Genomic DNA, 25,056 nt, shown 5'->3' with positions numbered 1-25,056 from the left:
GAAAAAAATATTCTGAATGACAGGTCTTCAGTATTAAATACACTGGTGAACAGTCTAGTAAGTGAATTTCTGATCCACTGCCCTGGTGATTTGTAATTTCAACCTCAGGACCTTGAAAATATAATACTGCCCAGGATGAATATAGCTCTGTCCATCCTGTGACATCATGAGTTCAGAAATTTAAGTTATTCATGCTGTTATAGCAAAGGATATAAAAGCAGAAAACAAGAGCCACATCATCACACAAATATCATGCCGATTTTGTGATAATGGCCTCCCAAACTATCACAAGGAAACACTTCTTATCAAGGAGCTTAAAATACACATGAGCTGTTTTTTTTTCAGCAGTCCTTTTTTCCAGGTCATCTGTCTCACTTGTACAAGACAGTTATGCATCGCCTATAAATATATCCTGTAGTTTATCCATGTGGTTGGTGACCAAGATCCTCCCATTCCCATGACCCAGCCTCAGCATCCAAGACAAGGAACACAATTATGGTCATTTATATTTAATTCTAGATAAGAAAGCCAATTTTTGGGAGTAAGGATTCTCATTAGGGGCTGAGCAAAACTAGTGCTATTCTGCTGTTTGAAAATCCTTAAGATAAAACTGATCTGAAGATGATTAAATTTTAAAACTTGAATATTTGTTCATTCAAGAGTATATTTATTCATTCAAGGGTTATTCAAACCTTGACTATAATAATAAGAAATCTTATCAATGGTCCAGACAGACATCACGACATCCCCTGATGTCTCCATGTGAAATAGCAGGATGTAGGACATTGTTTACATCCAGATATAAACAATCTTCTCTGAGATTTTATTTTTCACCGTTAAGTCCCACTAGAGAGTTCCCATTAAAGCCCATATCAACTGTTTACAGAAGCAGTCGTTAAGATCAACAAGCGCTAGGCGGTTTTGTCTTCCCAGAGCCTCACCAATGTGAACGTGATTTATAAGGAAATCACTTGATTCATGTTTGAAGACTCAGAGCTGGTTCCTTCCAAAGCCGGTGCTTGTTGTGCTTGAGCAGTGCATTTCCTCAGCAAACACGCTCTCCTAGCCTCTCTATGGATTTCTTTTTTATATAATACAGAGCTTGGAAATATTTCACATGCTGAGTGGTAAGTAAATTACTTCCCTACCAGAATTAATTCAAAGACACTGCAATTGCTATCGCTGCTGTATTTATTAAAACACTATGTAATATCATCTGATTCTCTTTTGATATCTTTCTGACATGCACACTAAAGATTTTGCAATAGTCAAAGTTTCCATAAATGTTCTTTCTTCCATCTTATTAAAACATTCAGTAAAGAATGTAAATTTCCATGCTCCCAGCCAATGCATAAATGGTCAAAACATTAACTCCCTGACTTGTACTACCTTATGAAATATTCATTGCGATTAATTATCCTGTTCCTGTGTCTGCCAGAGCTAATGGCATTCCCCTGCGAGGCTGTCATGCTGCATGTTCTCCTGTCCTGTGTGAGTGAAGTTGAGGGTGCAAAGTTCACCTTCCTACTATCTCTGCCTAACAACTCTGTGCCCTTTAGTGTGGGCAGGATTGGGGCAAGCGCTCTCATTGCCATGGACACTGTGAACCAGAGCCCTGACTTGTTGATAGGTAAGTGTCTCATGCAGTTATCCATTTCAGACAGCAATACCAAGCGAAGCTATTCACTGTACCACTTCAAATTATTGCTACAAGGCTCCTGCAGTTATATTACATGTAGTGACTGACCACCATATGCCCTGTCAAAGGTTATTCAGAAACCTTTTTTTTTTCTTTTTTAATCTCATCTCTCATTTTGATCTGTTACAATTTTAAATGTCATGCTTGTCTTTATTCAGGTCACAGCCTGGAGTATGAGTATGTGGATGATGAGTGCTCTGATGTACATGGTCCAGGAAAGATAGTGGAGAGGCTGCAAAAAAAGAAATACAGTGCTTTCATTGGCCCCGGTTGCTCCAATGTGAGGACTTATCTATACTTGACTGTCTAAAATGGCATGAATTCAACATGTAACATTCTATTTATAGGTCTTATGAATTGATTTACCCACAATAGCTCCTTATACACACCTTAGGTATGTGCCATTGTTGCCAAGCTTGCGGTCTTCTGGAAAATACCTGTCATCAGTCCCACATGTGCAGACCAGCAGTTCCTAAACAAAACGGTGAAATAATTTTTATTTTCCACAACAACTGATCTGCTTTGTGTAATTTTGTATCTATCATTCTCGATCATACCTGCGTGGTTACTTTATTTTTCCTGTGAGAGCAGGGATATCAAACTCTTACTCGAGTGTTTGGTCCCTTCACCAAAATGGGATCCTTCTTTGTGAAGATCTGTGAGAAGTTTGGCTGGAAGCGTATTGGCATCATATACAGCCCGATTCCAGCCTGGACAATACCTGCTGAGGGAATTAGGTAACACAGAATAAAAGAATACATATCATATTCAATGTGATGGTATTTATTTAGATAATACGTTTGTACTCTAAAAACCCTACAAACAAACAAAAAAGCACACTTAAATAAATAAATAAATAAATAAATGGACAGTCCCTGTCAGTCAGTATAAGATGTCTAAACTAGTCATATGACCTTGATACAAGTGAAAAAGAGAAGAATTGTTGATTTGTGCAGGGCCTACAGATGATCGCCTCTGATGAGTTTTAACATCAACATTCAAATAATTTTCAACAGGACCTATATTGGTATGCTTTGCCTGGTGTCTCGAGTGTTACTGTATTTCATTGTACAATTTTTCAAATGTTGGATAATCCAAACTGGAATGAATTCTCATTTATGGTTTGGTGAATATTTTCTATATTTATAGGTACCAAGCTCAGATTTCTAATATCACAGTGGCAAAATTTGTAGAGTTTCAAACTCATCCTCACCAAGATGAAACTTCCCATGTACTGATGGAAGTGGCTAAGGTCTCACGCAGTAAGTAGCCTTACTCTTAGTCAGCCTATACAGAATTAAGTCTAACATTACCAGGTGTAGGAGCATGGCAACAAATTGTGATTAGCAAATTCATTATCAAAAAACAAACAAACAAACAAAAAAATATCAGTTTGAACTGATTTTATTGAGCAAATTTTCACACATGGATGCTGTTTCTCACGCTCTGCAGTCATATTCATCTCAGTTCCAGGAGAGGCTGTCAGGAGCTTCATGATCCAAGCCTACAGAAAAGGGCTAATAAATGGGGAGTATGTCTTCTTCTGCATTGAGCCTTACCAACTACCAGAGGTGTTTGGCATATTTGACTGGAAAAGAGGTTAGCATTCCTAGACAATGGTTGTATTTGTTTGTTTTTTGGAAAGTTTCAACTATATATATGTATGTGTGTGTGTGTGTGTGTGTGTGTGTACACACACACACACACACACACACACATATAATTGAAACTGTCCAAAAGAATGAATGAAATTGCTTTACATAAAATCACTATACAATACATTACACATTTGTCCCCTATTTGAGTGAATTTTCAGGAGATGAGGACGATTCTGTGGCTAAGGGAGCCTACCGGGCCTTATTCCTCTTGTCTCTGTACGAGCCTGATGATCAGAGGTATTGGAACTTCTCCGCTGAGGTCATTCGTCGCTCAAAAGATGACTTTGGTTATAAATACTCAAGTGATGAAAAGGTGGGCTTGAAAAAAAAAGATACCTCTCTCATAATACAAGTTCCAAATTGCATGCTGGAAAATAAGACTCAGCCCCTGTAACTGTCTTATCTCAGGTGTCAATATTTGCAGCCATTGCTCATGATTCAGTATGGCTGTATGCACAGGCCCTGAATGAAACTTTAGCTAAGAACGGAGACCCTTACGACGGCTTCAACATCACCCGCAAAATGTGGAACAGAACAATTACAGGTTAGCCACTTTAGGCTATCACATTCAGCTTTTATCAGTGAATGTGAAAAATATAGCTTGATAGCTCAGACTTGCTTCATAAACTACGCACGCAAATCATGATGAAAACAAATGAAAATGCAAGGTGACAGCCTCTATGTCTTGTTTCAAGGTATACAGGGTGAAGTAACAATGGACGCTAATGGAGACAGAGAGTCTGCCTACATGATGAAGCACATCCAGGGGGAAGAAGGAGAATTCAAAGTAACCTAATCAATATTTTATCCTTTATTGCTCTTATTTAAATTTGCATCGCTCTCAGTCTCTCTCATGGGGGAAAAAGTATGTGAACTCCATGCAAATAATAATGATAATTATTATTATTATATTATCAGTAGAAAATATGACAGGGAGTGAGGATGCTAAAGGACAGGTAGGACAACGCAACCACCTCATATTACATTATATAAAACAAATGGATAATCAAAGCAGAGATATGTGCACTTCTATAATAATAATAATAATAATAATAATAATAATAATAATTATTATTATTATTATTATTATTATTATTATTATTATTAAAACCTCATTTAGACCAGATTCTGCACTGAAGCATTCTGGTTATGTGAGAAATGCATAGATTACTCAGTGACTCACTTGATAACAATGGCATGAACAAACAATCCATCACCTTGTTCTAACTGAATTAATGATAAATACTATTTCTCCTAAATAATGTTCTCTTGGAACACACTAAAAAAGTTTTGACAATTATATTATCAGACACTAGCCACTTTATTAAGTACACCTGCATAACCTAATATAATCCAATACAACTGTTCTGCCATAAAGTTTACTTTTATGATGCCTAGGATGTTCAGGTTTTCTTTTTGTCACAGTAGTAGAGGTATTAACTCAGTTATGTGTTTGGCATTGAGCTCATAGTTAGTGGTGCTGTTGTACTGGACTGCATTTTACTTAGAGGTGTTTCTACTATTCAGCCCCCCTCGTGTATAGTGATTACAGTGGGCAAAAAATTAGAAACACCCCTTAATATAATGTAATCCAGTACAAGACCTCTGCAAACTACAACCTCAATATTAAACAACAAAACAAAAACTGAACATTATAAACTTTGTTAAAAGGTAGAATTTATGTCAGAGCTGTTGCATGGGATTCATTGTACGGGTGGACCTAATAAAGTGGCCTCTGAGTGTTAGCAATGGTGAAGTCTTGTGACAATAAGGTGATCTCACGAACTGTTTTTATTACTCTTGACTTCGACATTAAGTGAATCACTGAGCCAACAATGTTTCAGAGAAATTAGAAGTAATGTGTGTTCTAAAGAAGGGTTTAAGGTTTCTCTTCCTCTTTATTTTGATTGTTTAAAAATCTAATACAGCAGCCCAGATGCCAGGAAGGAAGTGTTGACATTTTATGTTTCTGCAAACCAACTTGTTTTCAGGTGTCATGATGTGAGCAAAAAGCACAATGTCAGAAAGTAGTTGGGGTGGTGGATAGCACAATCAACAAACTTTGCTTCTGCACACTGGAGTTCAGGTCATGCCATGTCAAGCAAGTGCAGGATTTGTTAACATTTGCTAGCTATTATTAGCGAATCTTAGCTACTGTTTCCTAACCTTAACCATGACCTTTTCCAAACCTTAATTATGATGACGAACATTTTCCTCACCTTAACCGTGACCTTTTCCAAACCTTAACCATGATGACAAACATTTTCCTAACCTTAACCATGATCTTTTCCAAACCTTAACCATGATGACAAGCATTTTCCTAGCCTTAACCATGACCTTTTTCCAAATCTTAACCATGATGACAAACATTTTCCTAACCTTAACCATGATGGTTAACATTTTCCTCATGTTAACCATGACCTTTTTCCTAAATTTAATCATGACGACATACTTTTTCCTAACATTAACCATGACCTTTTCCTAGCCCTAACCAAATAGTTTTGGTGGCTAACACAGCAAGTAAGCTAGTGTTCACATATGCACAAACATTAACTGTTTTTTTTATGTTGGTGCAGGCTCCACCACACTGGCTTTCAGGGAAACTGTTCATAGTCCAACATTTTGATTGGTTTGCAGAAACATAAAATGGCAACATTTTATTCTGGCTATTGGAAATCACTTTCAGTGCTTCTTATTTCATTCCTCAGAACCTTTGAAACCACATTGACATTTTTCTGAATGTAATTCTATGTGTCAGTGTCTGTTACTCTTATAATTAATGCAACCTTACTGAACATTTAAAGCACATTCATGAAAACCTTCTTGAATAGGTTATTGCCAACTACTTTGGGACCAAAAAGGAGTATGAGCCAGTGATGGGAATCCAAATCATCTGGCCTGGGGGAAGACAGAGCCCACCTAAGGACACACCTGAATGTGGTTACAACGGCGAGTTCTGCGCAGGTAGACTGTTTATTTTGGTTGTGGTATTGTCAGAGGTGTAAACCAGTAGTTTAGGAAGCTTTTGAAATAGTGGGTGTTCCTGGAGTACTGAGAATTTCTGGGGCCAGACAAAACCCTCAGAATGCACAGAATGCATACTCTTCATGCCTGTACACAAAACGTATTCATAGGTTACACAACTTTCCCCAAAGAAACTGGAATGGAAAGAAGAATGCATGTACTTTGACACTTGCTTTCCACATGTGCATATGCAAATGGATTTACCTGAGCTGAGGGTGACATAACACTGTGACAAAGATATGAATTCAAAAGGAACTTCGGCAGCTTTGTGTAAGGATAACATTGCTGGATATATGTGAATGACTATACCATTTTTCTTATCAGCTGACTTTTTTTAAAAAAAAATTTTATTGTTACTATTTCATAGGATCTGATATAAATAGAAAGTGTATTCACTAAATGATATTACAGTGTAATGAATCACGGCTATGCCAACAGTCATGTACAACATAAAACATACAGAGAATCAGAGTGACCAGATATATACCATAATGTCGCCAAATCATGTATGTATAATAATGTTAAATGACACACATATTATGACTAATATGATCAATGTGTGCTTAAAGTATCAATATACTTTTTTGAGTTTAGTGTGTGTGAACATCTATTTATGGCTAATTATTGGAAAGTGCACAGTTTCATTTATTTATCATTATATTTAACCTTTATTTAACCAGGAAGTTTTTTGAGATTCAGAATATCTTTTTCAAGAGAGTCCTAGCTATGACACCAGCACACAAAGAGTAGTGCAGTATACAAAAGGAAAAACAGAAGTGCATAAAATAACATAATAACATAAAATAATTAAGACCACAAATAACAGAGTTACAACAAAAGTGGCTAATAAAAAGCAAGAACACAGAGAGTTCAGATAATGTAACAATCACCGTCCTTCCAGCTTTCCTATTCATGACTGATTACTGAGATTTATTACAGAGAAGCACTGTATAGGCTCAGTTTTTGATATGTGTGAATATTGCACCTTCCATATCTTCACATATCTATATCTCCATACAGTGCAGAGGATTTGTAGAAATTCATGTTTTTAATTGTGCAGGGTCCCTATTAAATAAATTAAATAAATCTCAATGCTCATACACAGATCCTAAATTACACATTTGGTATTTGTACTCAGCTGAATGACATATTTTCACAATGTACATGCAATAGGGATGAAATACCAGAAGGGGGCTGCATTACTCCTTGAATCATCCAGAGCTCGCTCTCTCTCTCTCTCTCTCTCTCTCTCTTTCTGTGTGTGTGTGTGTGTGTGTGTGTGTGTGCTCTTTTTTTTCTGCTGCCCTGATATGCTATATTTGCACCTCTGCGTGCTCTGTTAGTGAATGCTGCACAGACCATCACCCTTGGCCATGAGCCTGATTTAGCTTTGATTAAAAAAAGAATAGCCAGGGAGAACAACTGGAAGCAACACAGGGATATGATGAGAAGAAGGGTGACAATATAGAGAGAGGAGAGAGGAAAAGAGGTGGACAAGTGAGAGAGGGTACTATCCATGAAAGCATACTCTAAATTATTTATCTGTATCTGTTTGGCCAAGCAGAACCAATTTTGCTGAAGTGTGAAGTGTAGTTTATTGAGGTCCCCCATAGCTTTCAGGTAGATCTCATAAAACTGATCTGAAATTATTGAAAACTTTAATTTCTTTAATCTACTTTTATTCCTGTTTCCTGCTGTGTTATATTTCTGTCCTTTATAGTAATCTTAGTCTATATGTAATAACACATGCTATGGGAATGCTGCCCTTACCTTGGTGCCCAGCTTTCTGTAGCAGTCATGACTCAATACAGATGGCCCTGTAGCAATTACAGGCATTCAGTTGTTTGGATATTTAATTAAAGTTAATGGGAGATCACGTGAAGAAAATGCATAAAAGCAAAAGATGATTCTTTCCTTCAGTGAAACATTCATAAAAAAAAATATAACATCTACCCAGCGTGCATGAAATTAAACTAGAGACTCACACTGTGTATTTTCAAGGTAATCTCAGCTTATTTGAAGTTATTGAAAGTTATATAAACTTTTGTAACTTTTATTAAGACCAGTCAGATCAAAGAGGCTGAGGTGACTAAAATAAGCGATTTTTGTAAAAGGATATTAACCATAGCTAATAACACATGGGTAATCATTAGTTTATAATATACATAATAATTTGCATTGAATTGCTAACTATCAAGAAACTGATTACATTAGTTACATTCACGCATGAACAATGCAGTGTAGTGTAGTGTTTGCTACACTAATAGAGGATGTGAAGACATGAATTAATCAATTATATATGGTGTTATGACTGCTAAGAAACTTTTAAATAACTAATAAAGTATTCAAACACTTTTAACTAACTGGCCCTTACTAAGTTGTAAAGTATATTGAGTTAAAAAACAAACATAGGTGAAAGTCTATTTTGATCTAGTAACGTAATGACTTTATGTGTCATCATTTTTATTCTTTCAGGTTATGACATAAGTAAAATATATTAAAATAGTTAATACAATAGCGGAGCAATTAAAGATAATCATGTTACCCTGGCATTGTTCATTGCACTGCTGTCTTATTTCATCTCTCATGTTGTGTCTAATATGTCTCAGTTGTGCTGTGAGGTGGCATGAACAGCAGTGCAGATTCAAGTCATGGTGTCTAAATAATCAAACTTAAGTAACCTGATCCAAACACACATACAGGCCGAAACTGAGTAAAACCTCAGGTCCCCACTCTCCAGGTCTTTATTACAATATATTTTAAAATACACTTTTTGCGATTACATGCAGAAACATTTTTGTTATTAAGTAAAAGCCTCCAACAGATCACACACACATTTGCTAAACTACAAACTTGCAGCCATGTTTTCCAGAACACTTTTTTTTATTCTGTATGCAACCAGCCTAGAGCTTTCAGTTGTATGCACTAGCTCGTCGTAACATCATCGCATTGTATTATGTTGTGAGTTATGGAGCGCACATGTATGTGTGTGTGTGTGTGTGTTTGCGTATGTGTGCACGTTGGATTGAGGTTCAGTGCTGGTCCAGCAGACTCGGAAAGAGTTGCTCAAAGATTTGATTGTTTCCTGGTTCAACATCCTGACCCGCTTCCCTGAGTTAGGCAAACAATTTGTATTCCCTGAAATCTACTGGGAAAGCTCTGTTGTCTTTGAAAAAGACTACAAAGATTACACTAAAACAAAGGAGGCAGAGCTTTTGCAGTCCCCCAAGTTATGGAACAGCTTGTCTGAAAATATTAGACAGGCTGAGTCCATCACTGCTTTCAATCCTGTTGGTTATATTCTCCATCTTGGTTGGCTTTTACTGTTTCGTATATTTTTGTCTGTTTTGTATTTTATGTAATTTAATCTTGGTATTCAGCACTTTCTAACTTTGTTAGCAAAAGTGCTACATAATGGGTGCACTGGTGCCTAAACAAGAAGCGTATCGATTTAGAGGAAAAGTTCACCCAATATATAAAAGCACAACAGACAAACAAACAAAAAAATAGTGCAATCCATTCATCCAAGTAGTTTCTGTGTGATCAGGGGAGATTTCCAGTCTGCTGCAGTCACCTCTGCCTCTCAGTGCTCCAAACCAGCTCAAACCGTCAATCATTTACCTGTGAAAAACTCAACCACAGCAGCCCTTTCCAAAAACAATGACACAGATACCTTGTATAATCCACAGCCCTCGGGGCTGTAGAGCTTTGTTGGGACCTGTTTCCTACCGAATAACACAGACAAACTTCATCTGTTTGCCTGTAATTCACACTCCTTGAGGGCAGAGGAATTCAGATCATTTTGCACAGAGCTCCTCACTCCTCCTCCTAACATTAGATGATGTAACCGATAAACAATTGATTTATGTCAAACCAAACAAGTCAAAGTATTGTTGAATAATTGACAATATTTACTATTATCATTTACTATTAATAAAAATGTATTTAACTAATCTAAAACTGATAATATAGGAAATCAACTAATCAGCTATTTCTCACTCAATCATTACTTAACAATTATTTCCATATTTAGCAATTATGGTTTTTGTAAGGTGCCACCAGATATCTTAAATGTCATGTGATGTGTGTTCCTGCAGAGCGAAGACTTCTGATTGTCATGGGAATGATTGCTGGTGTTTTATCTGCAGGGACAGTTGCTGTTTGTTTGCTCTACAGGTACTCTGCACACACACACAAACACACACACACACACACACAAACACGTATGCACACATGCATGCACACACACATGTTGGCACATTCATTCAGTACAGTTTTCATTGACAAAGACCACACCACATGAGATGTAATGTGAATAGTTTATTGAGTGAGCAAGAGGTTCAGAGCAAAAGGGACATAAAAGTGGGGGTCAGTCAGGTGTTGCAGGGTGAAGTAATGTTGGAATGGATATGGAATGGCTTGGAGGAATCCTGGGGAAGCTGAGACTCAGGGTAGGGACAGCCATCTCTGTCTCATGCAGTGGCGGTTCTGGGTCATTTGCTGCCCTAGGCAAAACTAACACCCCCTCACCCTGCCCCCACTCACCTGGAGAAGTTCTCCCCTCACCCCTATAAAAACTGTTTGCAAAGCAAATATAACTAAAACTGAGAATAATGTTTTGATAAACCATCTCTTTCTTATTATATCAAGCATTTCAGTATGATTTTATTTCAAACACCCAAAAGCCAGTGATTTAAATAAGCACCCAATGGATTTCTCATTTTCATTATTGATCCATGAAGGGCTTTAACAGCTAATGTGTGCCATCACACCCCACTGTGTTTCCTACACAGACAATAGAAATGACACAATGTAGAGAGAGATATCGAGAAGGGAGACATGACAGCTATGATAAACAGGGGATTAAGGGTCAGTCAGCTTTACAAAAGTTGGATATGAAATTAAAAGAGCGTCTTGTATAACAGGAAGTACATTCTGCGTGAAAGTCTCCATGAAAGGCTGATGTTGTGGAAGGTTGACCCCAGTGAAGTCACACTAATCGCCTCCTATCCTGCTGGCAAGGTCAGGAAGACTGTATCTATAAGCATGCATTTTTGTGTCCACTCCTGCTATTCTCCATTTTTATATTCAACCTTACTCATTAATTAACATAAATGAACATAATATTCTAGGTTTCTTATCCAAACTCCAAGGCCTTTCACACACACTCGATGGAGTCCATCTTTGCCAGCATGAAAGACAAACCAGCTCTGCACAGAACAGGCATCTATCAAGTAAAATAAAATTTAAGTATTTTTGACAATGCATCATGTCTTAATTGATTTCCTGCTTAGAATGTAAAGAAAAAAAATGAGTCTGAGCTGCAGCACTTTTGGTGCTCAAATCACCAGTACAAGTGTTTGTTTATACAGTTTTTCTGTTTGAAATATCATGTTGATTAGGTGCAAGTCTGTGCTTTAATTTGTTGTTAGTCAAGGTTAATGCTTAATGTTTTTTAGACGTCTTTTTTTCTTTGATACCTCAGGAAAACATTTGCTGGGTGCGTTTCCTAAAGGTGAAGAGTGTGTGTCTGAATGCAGAGCTACTACGTGAACTGAAACAGGTAAGAGGAACTAGTCAAAAGATATGGAAAGTGTCATTGTGTGCGCTATGCATACTGCTGCACTGGTGTGATGTTTAATGATGTGTAATGTGTGTGTGTCTGTCTGTCTGTCTGTGCAAAAATGTGTACCTGTATGTTTGGTCACACTTGTGTTTACATGCATGCTTTGCATTAAAAGGTGTTACATAAAAGGGTCTTTTGAAGAAAAAAAAGTGATTATGTCTGAAAATCGATTTTTTTGCTTTAATTTTTGTGGTTGTTGACAATATGATCACCGACTTAGCTGATTTACAAACCTTTACATGACTGTCTTAGTGCACAGACATGAGCCATCCAAACATCTGCACCTTCATTGGTGCATGCCTGGAGACCCCACAGCTCTTTCTGATTACTGAGTACTGCCCTAAAGGGAGCCTGCAGGTAACCTGACAAACACAAACACATATGTGCACAAAAACAAGCCCCACCATACATACTAGTTGGGTAGGGGAGGGAGAGGAGTAGGGTGTTACATGCATTAATTGTCTTTTTTTTTTTTTTTTTTTCTTGAGACTTACTTACTGTGGCTTTAAGTGAAACTGAGTCTACTCATATTTCATCTTCAAGTAATTTTCACAGAAAATTACTTCCAGTAATCACAGGTTTACGATTAGTCATCAGTTAAAGTTACTGACTATAGAAAAAATGACTATCCACCAAATTTTCAATATCATGCAAATTTTACTTGCAAATAGTGATAACACCAGGTTTTATTGCCAAAGCCATTGACATGGGCTGGAGAGAGTCTCCAGCAGGTTGTGCAAATACCATTTAAAGAAATGCATCATGTTTTCCACATCTGCAAAAGTCCTGCAACCATCCGTTTCCCAGTTTCCTCTTTTGTAATGAAGTAGAAATGATGCTGTTCCATTACTGTTTTTATCCGGTTCACCCCTCCTCACTAACTTTCATTCGGTGCAGGTACACACATGACATACATAATACATCACACAAAAGCTACCTGTAAGAATGGATTGAGGGCATAAAGTTTATACTCGCCTGAAATTAAATTCAGCAAATGACAATCAGTTCCAGCGCTCACAGCACTTTCTTACCTTGGAATAAGGCAAACCTGCAAATTATTACTCAGACTGACTTGCTTTGTGCTATATCAGTTGTGACAGTCTGCCCTGAGCTCAGAGAAAGTGCAGAGCCCCAGAGTGAAGACTGCTCTGGAGTGACCAGCATGGTAAAAGCGGTGGCGATGAGTAGCATAGGCAATATAGTCAGTTGCCTAGGGCGGCAGCTGGCTTGGGGCAGCAGAGCGCTGATTTATTTATTAGTATAGAACTTTTTCCAAAGTAGTTCCCGTACTACATTTATGTTGTCGCCCTATCAACTCTGCCACCCTCCTCCCCCCATGTGATACCTATCTTCTACTCCCACATGACTGCTCTTTTAACTAGTGGGATAGGGGAAGGGTGTAGGTCAAAAAGCACCACATGGTACAGCTTACATTAAAAAACTTTAGCTACACCAGGATTAACGTGAGGTCTTTTGAACCGAGGTATAATCACAGCGGAATTAAAGGCTGAGGGCACAATTCAAGAGAAGAGGCAGTTATAAATGACGCTGATAAAAAAGGGGGTCCTAATATTAGAAGGGGTTCCTTGACAAGCCTGGGAGGGAGAGAGTTGTTATTTAGGGAGACCCTTACAGTCTCAAACTGTGAGAGTATGGTTATGAACTCCTGCCCTCTAAAGGAGGATCAGAACCCTCAATGTTGAATGAACTGATGGTCTCATCTCCAGTAAGGTCAATACAATTACCAAAGAATGTTGAAAATGTGTGTTCCTGAGTAAACTGCAACCATGTTGAATAGGTATATATCTAATAAGCAACAACTCTGACAGCTCTGAGAAAAAGGTGGTCCTATCAATAGAGTATTGTTCAAGTAGTGTAAAGAACAGGTCTTATCATGTAAAAATTGAGTAAAGCCAAACATGTCAATAGGCAACAAGTAAGCCCTACGAAGAGGATTGTTATTCCTCTCAGGTCTGAGAGGAAATTGGAGAATTTCTCTAAAAAAATGACCTGACTTAGTAATTGTGAGTGTGAATAGAGCATAATGGCAGTGGGACAATCCCAACCTGATTAGAAATACGGATAGCTGATGTAGAAGGGCACACAAAGATCACCTCCAATTAATGAGAGCTCACAATTCAAGAGAGAAAGGGAGAGAACTGCCTCTGAACTTCCCAAAGTGCACGAGTTCACCTTTCACTACCTGTCTCTCTAACTCCAGGATATTTTAAATAACAGCTCAATCAAGCTTGACTGGACCTTCAAATATTCCCTGATGTTGGACATTGTAAAGGTATAAGTGCTCTTCACATTTTTCATGCACTTTCTTGTTTCCAAATTATATACATTAGATTGTGTCTAACCTGAAAAAAAAAAAAAAAATACAGCTCTATGGCCTTGCCTTTGTAGATTGCCTGTATAACCTTTTTGAAGTATTGTATAGCATATGAGATGATGTTTTTTACATCTTTAAAACCTGAAATCAAGTCAAATTCTATTGCTACACCAATGGACATTTTTCAGTAACGAGAACTCTTTAATAGTTTGATGCTAAATAAAGTGTTGATGGTCCTGTCCCTCATCCCCAGGGTATGGACTACCTTCATCGAAGTCCTCTGCATTCTCATGGTCACCTTTCCTCCTCAAACTGTGTCGTAGACAGTCGTTTTGTGTTGAAGGTGACTGACTATGGTGTGAGCCACCTCAGACGAACACCACCCAACATCGAGACCCTGGACCCCTCCTCAGAGCAGTGGACCAGTGAGTGGACAGGGATAGGGATGGATGGAGGGAGGTAGAGAAATAAACAAGTAAGATGAGCAGAGGAGGATAGAAGAGGGTGAGAAGGATTATTATCACTGATCATCTCTTCATCATCTCTTCATACAAAATTATGGCACTGTCATACTTAAGGTCATAGTGTTGGTGTAATACAGAGGGTTACAGTGTTACTGTAATACAGAAAATCACCATGTTGCTGTAATGAACAGCCCATTCTTATTCTGAGTGTGTCAATTACCACAGTTTGGTCACACCCCTTTGCATCTGATACCAATGCCAAAGACACCCATTAAAAGACAAAGCCACCCTTTGGTGTCAGTATGAGATGCAGGGGATAGCAACATGATATGAAAGCATTAAGAGCAGAAAAGTCCATGAAGGGACGTGGTTGGGATGGATGGTGGGCATGTAAGCCAAAGGACTTTTATGCATGAGAACTGAGTTTGAGTGAGACCTTTTGTGTGTGATCAAGACTGTGTCCAGTTTCTGTTTTGTTGCCTAAACCTAACCTTTCCCTAACATTAACCAAGTTATTTTTATGCCTAAACCTAACCTTTCCCTAACCTCAACCAAATGTTTTTTTTTTTTTTTTTTTTTTTTTTTTTTTTTGCCTAAATCTAACCATGTGATACTGACATGTTATAAAAGCAAGAAAGCCTGATGTGTCTCATCCTGACGCCAAAGGCTGCCTTTGGCATCAGCATCAGATGCGAAAGGGGCATGACCAAACTGCGGGATTTGATGACCTGGAAATGAGAATGTGTCGTAATGAACACTAAGAAAATGAAAGCCTCTTTTGACACACACAGCTTGGTATATAGTCCTCTTTCTCCCTTCTTTCTGCATCTCCTCACAGCCCTGCTGTGGCGGGCCCCGGAGCTGTTGAGGAACAACATGCCCCCCTCTGGCACCCAGAGAGGTGATGTTTACAGCTTTGGTATCATTGTTCAAGAGGTAGTCTACCGCTGTGGCCCTTTCTATATCCCCAGCTGCAAGCTCACAGCACAAGGTGGGTCTCTCTCTCTCTCTCTCTCTCTCTCTCTCTCTCTCTCTCTCTCTCTCTCTCTCTCTCTCTCTCTCTGTGTGTGTGTGTGTGTGTGTGTGTGTGTGTGTGTACCTTGTGTTTGCTCCTTTGTGGCATTGTTGATGTGTTTGTGTGTAGTGAACATGGATTTTATCACTCCACAGACATTCACCACTCTCTGATTCTTCAAAGCCTCCAGAGACCTTAATATTAATAAATAAATATATAAACAAAATAAATAAATAATCCAATAATCCAGATGGATGGCAAACTTCTCACATGCAAAATTTGTTAATTGTACATTCCAAATCTGTTCATGCTCTATTTATAGAGGTTATATGAGAGAATAGAAAATCAAAGAGTATCATAACATATTAAGACAATTATTTTGCTGGGCTGGGGATATCATACACATCTTTGAGTATTTAGAACCTGCCAGAATCAGAATAACATTTAGCAGTATTGAAATAGGTGGGGTAGCAAGTTATGTGATCAGTGAGAGCCAGCAGTATGAATTTAGTAATTCTGTCTTGAAGGACACTTTATGCAGCTTGGGCATGCAGATTAACTACTGCTTGACTAAAGAACACCCCCACTCTATAGTTAAGCACAGTCAAAGTGGAGGTGAGCAGAGAAGACAGACTGACCAATCACTTTACAATTTTTCTCAGCAGGTTGACAGTAGTTGTCTGAGCTGTGTAGTACAGCTTGATTCTGGATGTTTCATCAGTGTACAGGTAAATGACAACATGAGAAACAGTTAGGGCTGATCTAGACAGTACTATTGGCCACACTAACCAGTAACATGGTGGTTTGGGTTCAAGTTTCTGGCCAAAAGCATAAAAACACAGCTAGTGTACTTATATGTAATGAAAAGCCTATGCTCTAGCCACTCTCCATGAACAACATGGGACAACATAAGGCAATCAGACAACACAAGCACATAGGACAAAAGCCTACCCATATAAATATACCTATATACATGCCTACATACATGAAGCCTGCCTCTAAACTTATACAGTAAATGCATATGCATCTATACCCGTATATACATCTATCTGTCTATAGATAGATAGATAGATAGATAGATAGATAGATAGATAGATAGATAGATAGATAGATAGATAGATGCATAAGCCACACTTATGCAACCAACTTTAACAGGAGGTGTAGCTATGACCCCACTGGCTGGCTATAAGCCTTACTTGCCTGTGGTGCATTCTCAGAGACTATGGTACTGATGACCAGATGGTAATAAGCTGAAAAGATGATGACCAGATGATGAGTCATCTTTAATAATATACTGTTCCCTCTTTCTACAGCAGTTGGTGTAAATCTCAGAGAGCTGTGGGAGATCACAACCTATTATTCTGGAGGCCAGTTTGACAATCTTGCAAAGTCTTGAACAGATAGATTGCTTAAGCATGCAGTTAGGCCACCTGTGAGACCACTTTCAATAGTGCACCAATAAATTAATAATGTAGACACACCAAATTTTTAAGACACCTAGGAAAGTCTTTGCTGAGTCTTCTTTAGATTGCAGGTGGTGCTGTCAGGCCAAGTTAGAGAATTTGAAAACTGTATCCTGAAAAACTTAAAACAACTAATAATCTCTGAAGAAGCATCCTCATTATTGTCTTGAATCAGACCAACCACAGTAGTGTCATCTGCAAACTTGAAAATATAATTGTTATACTTTTTTTTTTCTCTCAGACAGGAGAGATGTTTGCTTTAGTCAGAAAAGATAGCCTCTGACCATCAAATGTTGCATGACTGATTCCTGGCCTGAAAAAGTCTCCCAGTCCGGCCCTGGATGGGAATATGTGAACTCTCATGCAAGAATGGTGACAGCAGAGTGTACATATGCATGTGTGCCTTCAGAACCATTTTTTTTATATATATTTAAAGGACTGGCCTTGCATACACATCAGATCTAGAGATGTTTTTTACATCTTTGTCACCCACCACTCCTGTAAACACTACACCTAACACGTGCAAACATGCAAATGAAGAAACACATTCACACTCTCAAGCATTTAAGTATGCCCTTCTCCCACCTTTCACAGAGATAGTAGAGAGGGTGAAAAGAGGCGGCAGCAGTCCTCTACGGCCCCACACAGACACGAGCCAATGTCCAGAGAGTGTGGAGACTCTCATGACGTCTTGCTGGAGTGAGAGACCCGCTGACAGACCTGACTTCTCCTCCCTCCGCCTCACTATCAAGAGGCTCTTCCCTACTGGGTGAGTGACGAGGAATCACACCTCAGAAAGTTTTATTTTCTGTTATAATTATTTTTTTGTTTTCTTGCCATGCTTGATAAAGAAAAATTCCATAAGCCAATTTTGTCTGATATGGACAGCAGCAAGAAACCCTGTATATTACTTCCAAAAAGATTAGACTTTATTTATATATTTATTATTATGTTTTTTGTTGTTGTTGTTGTTGTTGGAAGCGTGTACACAGATTTGCTATAGTAATACGAATGATATCAAAGCTTCCATGCAGGAATAAGTACCTGGCTAACTCATAAAGTGTGATTATGTTTGCTGTAATGAAGGTCATATTAGGCCTTAGGAGCCATGAGTGGTCCTATTGAGTGTGTAATTAAATACAACAGCAGACACAGGAGGGGGGCTCTTCATGCAAGTTAGGAATATTAGTTCTTAATTGGGCTACACAAGCAAAAACAGACATGACAGTTTGAAATAAGAAAGAGGGAGGGGAATAGAGAGAGAGAGAGAGAGAAAGAAAGAGAGAGAGGGAGAGAGGGAGGGAGAGAGAGAGAGGCAGGCAGATAAAAGAAGGCCACTGCATATATCCCTTGGAGACAGCCTCTATCAGTTTGTGTTACTTAGGGCGTTAATCTTGAGCTGAGGTAGAAGGAGGAGGTGGTGGCGATGTGGTGGCTTTACCTGGTATGTCTGCAGACATGCATGCGTGTGTGTATTTTTGTGTTCATACGTGTGTGTGTGTGTGTGTGTGTGTGTGTGTGTGTGTGTGTTAATTAATAGTGGAAGCGACAACATCCTGGACAACCTTTTGTCTCGTCTGGAGCAGTATGCTACCAACCTGGAGGAGGTGGTGAACGAACGCACTGCCCAGTGCCTGGAGGAGAAGAGGCGTGTCGAGGGCCTACTCACCCAGATGTTGCCACGGTGATACAAATAAACTTGCGTTTTTTTCCATCTCACTCCATGACACTAGATAACCCTCTCATGTTTTTCTGTTTCTTGGCCACACAAAGAAAGAAACAGCTTTTTTCTTACATTTATTGAACTCCATCTTGCTGTCTTTTCCTGTTTTTGTCTGCCTAGAACATGAACTTGGTCTCTATCTCTTATTCTGTCCAATCTGGTGACTTCATTATTATATCTTTTTTTTCATTACTTGTCAGTGGTTCTCCCACAACAAAGGACCTACAATAACATGATACACTCATATTTGGGAGGTGACACAATAACAAGACATAGCTACTGTATATCTGGAAGAATGTTTCACTTTTAAAATTGCCTGATTGCTCTTTGCATTTTTCCATATGGGAATTTGTTTAGTCACATTTTTCTTGTATTTTTAGATCTGTGGCTACGCAGCTCATTGCTGGGAATACGGTGCAAGCAGAAACCTACAACTGTGTCACCATTTATTTCAGTGACATAGAGGGATTCACAGCCATCTCAGCCAGAATCACACCTATGCAGGTGACCAACTGATTCCTGGTCTTTCAGGCATATAACATTTTTGGAAATGTAGAAAGTTAAAAAGGTCTTAATACCAATATCAAAAAACAAAGTCTCAAGTCCTTCAAAGAAAGCAAAGCAAAAGTTGAAATACTCTATGATTCTATGATTAAAAAACCTCTAGATGTGGTATCAAATGCAACAATGGATCAGTAAAGTGTTTGTCTCTTCATGGATGGTTGAAGTTTTAGCTCCTTAAGCACATCAGGCAATGGCTTGAAACAGCATTTGGATGTTAATGGTAATACTGGGTGGCAAAACATGCCATTATTGTGCATGGCTTACGTGGATGAAAAAATGTACTGTAAAACAAGGTTCTGTCTATCATGGCATTTGTTTAACACATAGTGGATATAACCCAAGACACTCCTTTTATTCTGCAAGTTACAGCTTGAGACCAGTCTCAAGATCAGATTTTTTTGTTTTTTGGTCTGATCTGATCTTGAATTGTGAGCATCAATGGAAACCACCAAAGGGTCAAACCAACAAGTTTCCTTTGAGGAACTATGGGCATGGTTTAGGTGTTGATGACAGCAAGAAGCTAAAATGCATCAAATTCAAAAACAGAAGTAGCAATGGCTACTCTTTAAGAATTTAACTAGCCGGGGATATTCTTAAAGTTACTGTACGCTTTCTTGCTTTTACCATCAACGTTGCTGCTGTTTGATTAGGGTTAGCCAGATTTAAACAGATGGTTGGATTAATCACCTACTTTGTATTTTTGTAAATGCCTGTTGCTGTTGTACCTATTCTAAATGGTTTGAACCCAACAGTGCCCAGACTCTGTTTAATGACGTGAACAGTGGAAACAATATCAGGGTATTGCTGTGCAAGGTAACTATTTTCAGGAAGGACTCATAATTTACATCAAGATCAGTTGAGTGTACAAATACAGAGCCATAATGCATTCATTTTAGAGGGAAACATTTTTTCATGATACAGTACCATGTGACATTTTCTCATATTGAGATCTTCATTCATGTTATTGAGAGATCTGGGGATTTTTTGTCCTCATTTTGAGAGAGGGGCTTAGGCTGCAGTTTGCTTTTCCATGCAGAACTTATTATTCATGCATTAAGGGAAAATCTAAGGTACACCTGAATTTTATTTCTAACCCCACTGATACTGCTGATTTATAGCTGAGAGAAAGACGGATGGCATGCTGCAATCCCAGGCTGGGTTCAACCCAGGGCATCAGTTAGTTAAAAGCTTTGAGTGGCTTTGTGTTGCTCCAGAGCTGACCCACACTTTATTAGTAGCTTTGGGTGAGACTGTTTAGGTCTGCATTGAATTGCGTCCAAATGGATAAATGATCAAATTAGATTCTTATTTCTGTGTCATTTTAAAGTCTCTGGTGCTCAAACTATAAATAATTCACTGTCAGTGAGTTCAGCTCACTGAAATACAAACAGGCGGATCATGTACTGGATCACTGGTGTCTGTTGGCTGTCAGTAAAAAATAGAAAGCAGCAGCAACACAACAAAAGCCACAGGGCTGAAGACTAACAACAGGAACAACACTCCACAATTCAAATATTTATTCAAAAAGCTGTTGAACATTCACAGTCCACCTTTGTTTCTGCACTTATGGCCTATGAAACTTTCCATAAACTTCACCGTTCACTCTTATTATCTCCATGAATTCACATTTCACATTTGAAATCTAGTTTTGTCAGTGAACATCAGCAGGTTATATCCCCAAAACAGCCTGACTCTTCAGTGGCATCTTGTTATTAGTTCCCTACACAGCGAATTTGAAAAGATTCCGATAAAAACTATTTGAGTTATTGCTCACAAATTTAAAGTTTGGGCTGATAGTGGCAATAGAAGGAAGGGTATGGAGTCCCAAAAATTAATAGGTTTTGCTCCTCTAGGGGTCATGAGTGTGCACAGCAACTTTGAAAAGACTCACATGAAACGTATTTGAGTTATCATGTTCACTGGTCCAGATCCTGGCTGTCAGTGTGATAACTCTAATACTTTTTATCGGAATCTCCTTGAATTCGCCAGGTATATTCATGACCCCCCTACTGATTGTGGCAACCTAATGACCTTTTCTCTAGCACCACGACTGATCCAAACTTTCAATTTGTAAATACAACAACTCCAGTAAATCTTTTTCCTTTTTTTTCAAAATTTTGTGTGTATGCATGCAAGTGCGTACAAGTGCACAAATGCATCTTTTACAGCTGCATCTGTGCCAAAGTTTTATTCAAAACAGCTTATTCTGAAATAAGTTTCTTTCCCTCAGGTGGTAAAACTACTGAATGACCTGTATACATATTTTGACAATGTCATTGACAACTATGATGTTTACAAGGTAAACTAACAACTTTCTGTTTAAAAATTTTAGTATATATTATATTAAATATATTTATACCACTGTTTGGGTGAATAGTTATTTTTATTTGACTGGAGGGTATGCATTATAACTGTGTATTGTGCTTTTTCTTCTTTTTTTTTTCTTTTTTTTTAAATAAGAAACATTTTACCTTCTAAGTTTTGATTGTATATCTGTTCTTGTCTCTCAGGTAGAGACCATTGGAGATGCCTACATGGTAGTATCTGGTTTACCAATCAGAAATGGAGATGATCATGCTAAAGAGATTGCTCGGATGTCTTTAGCGATACTAGAGGGCCTGAGGCAATATCAGTGCCCACATGTTCCACACCAGCAACTCAAAATTCGCATTGGATTACACTCAGGTAATATTCATGCACATATTACATCATTTGTCAGATTTGTTATATTTTTATTTCAGTCAGACAGCGTACATAATGAATTTGAATTTGTTGAGAGGCTATGGAAACACAGATTTTATTTTTCAGCTTTGATAAGAAAAGATAAGATAAACCATAAGAAGCAGCCAACGTGCGCATACTGAGGTGAGATGCATATTGCAGCAGCAGCAGGGAATGAGAAAGAATGTAATGAGCATGAGCTAGTGTGTTGGACAGTTTAAATTGACAGTGATGGCAACCGAGCTCAGAGGACATCTCCACTGAACTGGAGCTGTTGCTCCACTTGGATGGTTGGCTTGGCTGAGATCAGGGGTTCTCAAAATCTGAGACGGTGGACCTCCCAGACCTCAGAAAAGGCAACAAAAAAAAGCCCTGCACCACTTAGTTTAGCTCAACAGCTGCATGTCCATGGGCTTAAAGACTTTCAACAATTGAAAAGCTGGCGCAGCATTGCTGTTCACCACAATGACATGACTTCAAAGGCATATTTGTTTGTCTGACTCAGGGTAAGTACGAAAAACAGAAAAATTCCCCAAAACGATCTTTTTAGTGAATCTTTAGATATATTTTGATAACTAAATAATTTTAATTTAAATCCTTCATGAACATCTTTTTCACCCTCACCCCTTGAGCCCCTGAAACTGTTTGATGCTGCCCAGGGGAGGCCCACCTCCCATCCCAATCTCTGGTTTAGATTCATTTATGTCTTTAAACTAAATAAAATAGGCTGCTCTCCAGATAACATAACACGAACTTCATGCTGCAACAGTACACTTGCAATGTTAGCCTAATGATTGAAAAGTAGCATCAGCATGGCTGGCTGTAAGCAAAGTGTCATTCTGTGCTTGGTGTGTGTTTCAGGACCTTGTGTAGCAGGTGTTGTTGGTCTGAAAATGCCCCGCTATTGTTTGTTTGGAGATACAGTCAATACTGCATCAAGGATGGAGTCGCATGGATCACGTATGCAGCCTTTATCATATTTTTCATTCGCAAAACACTTCTATGAACATTTTGTAGGTGAATAACCAAAAGACGTGTCATTATCCCTTGATGCGTTAATTATAGATACCGTAGTATTTAATAACAACATTGCTCATTAGCACTGAGCTTAATTAGGAAGTGAAGCCAGTGAGCCAAACAGATATAGTAGGTAGGTTAGGTAGCTGGTAGGTAAAGTTGCAAAGTGGGTGGAGCCACAGGTTCCAGAAGTATTTCCCCCGTTGTTTTTCCCCCTTTTGGAATCGCAGTGTCACTCAATGCATAATCACTGTATCTCCTGGGTAAATATGCAGTACAAGTGACACTAAGTACTACAGTGCCCATGAGCCTTATGAACTGTTACTAAGAGGAAGACGCCGGCTAAAACCACAAAATATTTTCAGATGTATCCAGGCTTATATTATATAGTATTCCAGATCAGTGCAATCAGGATCAAAATACTACACCATAGTTGCTAAAATGAGTGAAAAAGTTCAAAGTTGGCTCAAAACTGCATAGCTAAACTTCACCAGGCGTTTTAATTTAATTTTAAGCTCAGTGGTTGGATGGCTTGTTACCTTATCTCCACTGGGAGAGTTTCATGCCCAACCAAGTGCTTGAAATGCTCAAATAATATATAATAATACATTTTATTTGTTATGGCGCCTTTCATGGCACTCAAGGTCGCCTTACAGTAAAAATAAATACAGAATACAGCAACGACAGAAAAAAAACACAGCATAAAAACATCACAGAAAACACAGCATAAGAAAACATCATAGAAAATAGCATAAAAAGAAAACATCATAGAAAATGCCATCATGTAACATCGCATTTGGGAAAATTAATGTGATTTTTTTTTTTTTTTTTTTTTTTACCTCTGGACCCCTAGCTGCCTAATATAGCCACCACCCACTTTGCAACTCTATAGCTGAGTAAGTCAATACATAAGGAGTGGCGCGGCTAGGAACTGTACAGTAGGTAGGTGTCTGTATGTGCAGGCACATTTAGGCAAATGAGTAGTTGGGTATTTAGTTGTACTGTATGTTTATATGTTGGTATGTCCCCTGCAGCAATTATTTTCCTATTTGTTTCCAGCATATATTTTCCTATTTGTTTCCAGCTCTAAAGATCCATATAAGCAGCTCCACCAAGGAACTTCTGGACTCTTTCAAAACATTCCAGTGTCAACTGAGAGGAGACATCCACATGAAGGTACAGTTAGGTCCCTTATCCCAGGCCCCTCCAACTGAATATCTGGCTTTTACCCACTGTGCTGATAATGGCAGAAAAAAAAATGGCATCTGCGGAATGAGACTGTCAACAAAGATGATAGTTATTTGGCTGCAGCGGCAAAATGAAATTACTGCATTACTATGTGGTCTAATAATAAAAAATATAATTTGCACATTCCACAGAAGACTTCTCAGATTAATTTTAAGACATATGCACATATATTACCAAGTAGCTTTGTCGCTTGCCAAGTAAATAGAAGCTGTCTGTCCAGTCACATAAGCTTGGTAAAACAAATCGATCCAAGCTAAATGCAAAGCTTATTCCTTTTCTAAGTTGGTTTGTCTCAGGAGGATAGACAAGGACATATCCCACACACAGTATTATTATTACTTAAACAGGTTAGCTTAGTTTACAGGCTCAGGTGGACTGTGAGAATATTTTGGGTTTGTATGGCTTGTTATAGATGAGAATGTCCCTCTGTCATCTCTATGTTTTTCTGCAGGGAAAAGGACTTGTGAGGACATTTTGGCTTCTGGAAGAGACACAGTAA

At 38.4% G+C, this 25,056-nt stretch overlaps 1 protein-coding gene across 1 annotated transcript; it reads left to right on the top strand.

Moving 5' to 3' along the window:
- The first annotated feature begins 1,443 nt into the window (after positions 1–1,443).
- On the top strand, positions 1,444–25,056 carry LOC115362086 (atrial natriuretic peptide receptor 1). The gene is made up of 26 exons (XM_030055873.1): positions 1,444–1,630; positions 1,858–1,979; positions 2,094–2,183; positions 2,291–2,436; positions 2,849–2,961; positions 3,152–3,298; positions 3,516–3,670; positions 3,766–3,901; positions 4,053–4,144; positions 6,189–6,321; positions 10,479–10,557; positions 11,307–11,403; positions 11,514–11,615; positions 11,867–11,944; positions 12,260–12,364; positions 14,229–14,300; positions 14,596–14,767; positions 15,645–15,797; positions 17,879–18,053; positions 18,825–18,968; positions 19,388–19,511; positions 21,802–21,870; positions 22,082–22,256; positions 23,154–23,252; positions 24,394–24,485; positions 25,009–25,056. The coding sequence occupies exons 1-26, from the start codon at positions 1,444–1,446 to the stop codon at positions 25,054–25,056; spliced, it is 3,105 nt and encodes a 1,034-aa protein (XP_029911733.1).

The sequence above is a fragment of the Myripristis murdjan genome, chromosome 1 (genome assembly GCF_902150065.1).
Source record: "Myripristis murdjan chromosome 1, fMyrMur1.1, whole genome shotgun sequence".
Taxonomy (NCBI): Eukaryota; Metazoa; Chordata; class Actinopteri; order Holocentriformes; family Holocentridae; genus Myripristis; species Myripristis murdjan.
Note: the sequence above shows the minus strand (reverse complement) of the source record. Positions and strands in the feature narration are given on the sequence as shown.

Bases quoted from the DNA above. Each gene is read 5' to 3' on its own strand.
- LOC115362086 (XM_030055873.1), top strand. From the start codon at position 1,444: ATGGCATTCCCCTGCGAGGCTGTCATGCTGCATGTTCTCCTGTCCTGT. The intron at 6,322-10,478 runs GTAGACTGTTTA...GTGTTCCTGCAG, and splicing joins CAACGGCGAGTTCTGCGCAG to AGCGAAGACTTCTGATTGTC. The intron at 11,616-11,866 runs GTAAAATAAAAT...TTGATACCTCAG, and splicing joins ACAGAACAGGCATCTATCAA to GAAAACATTTGCTGGGTGCG.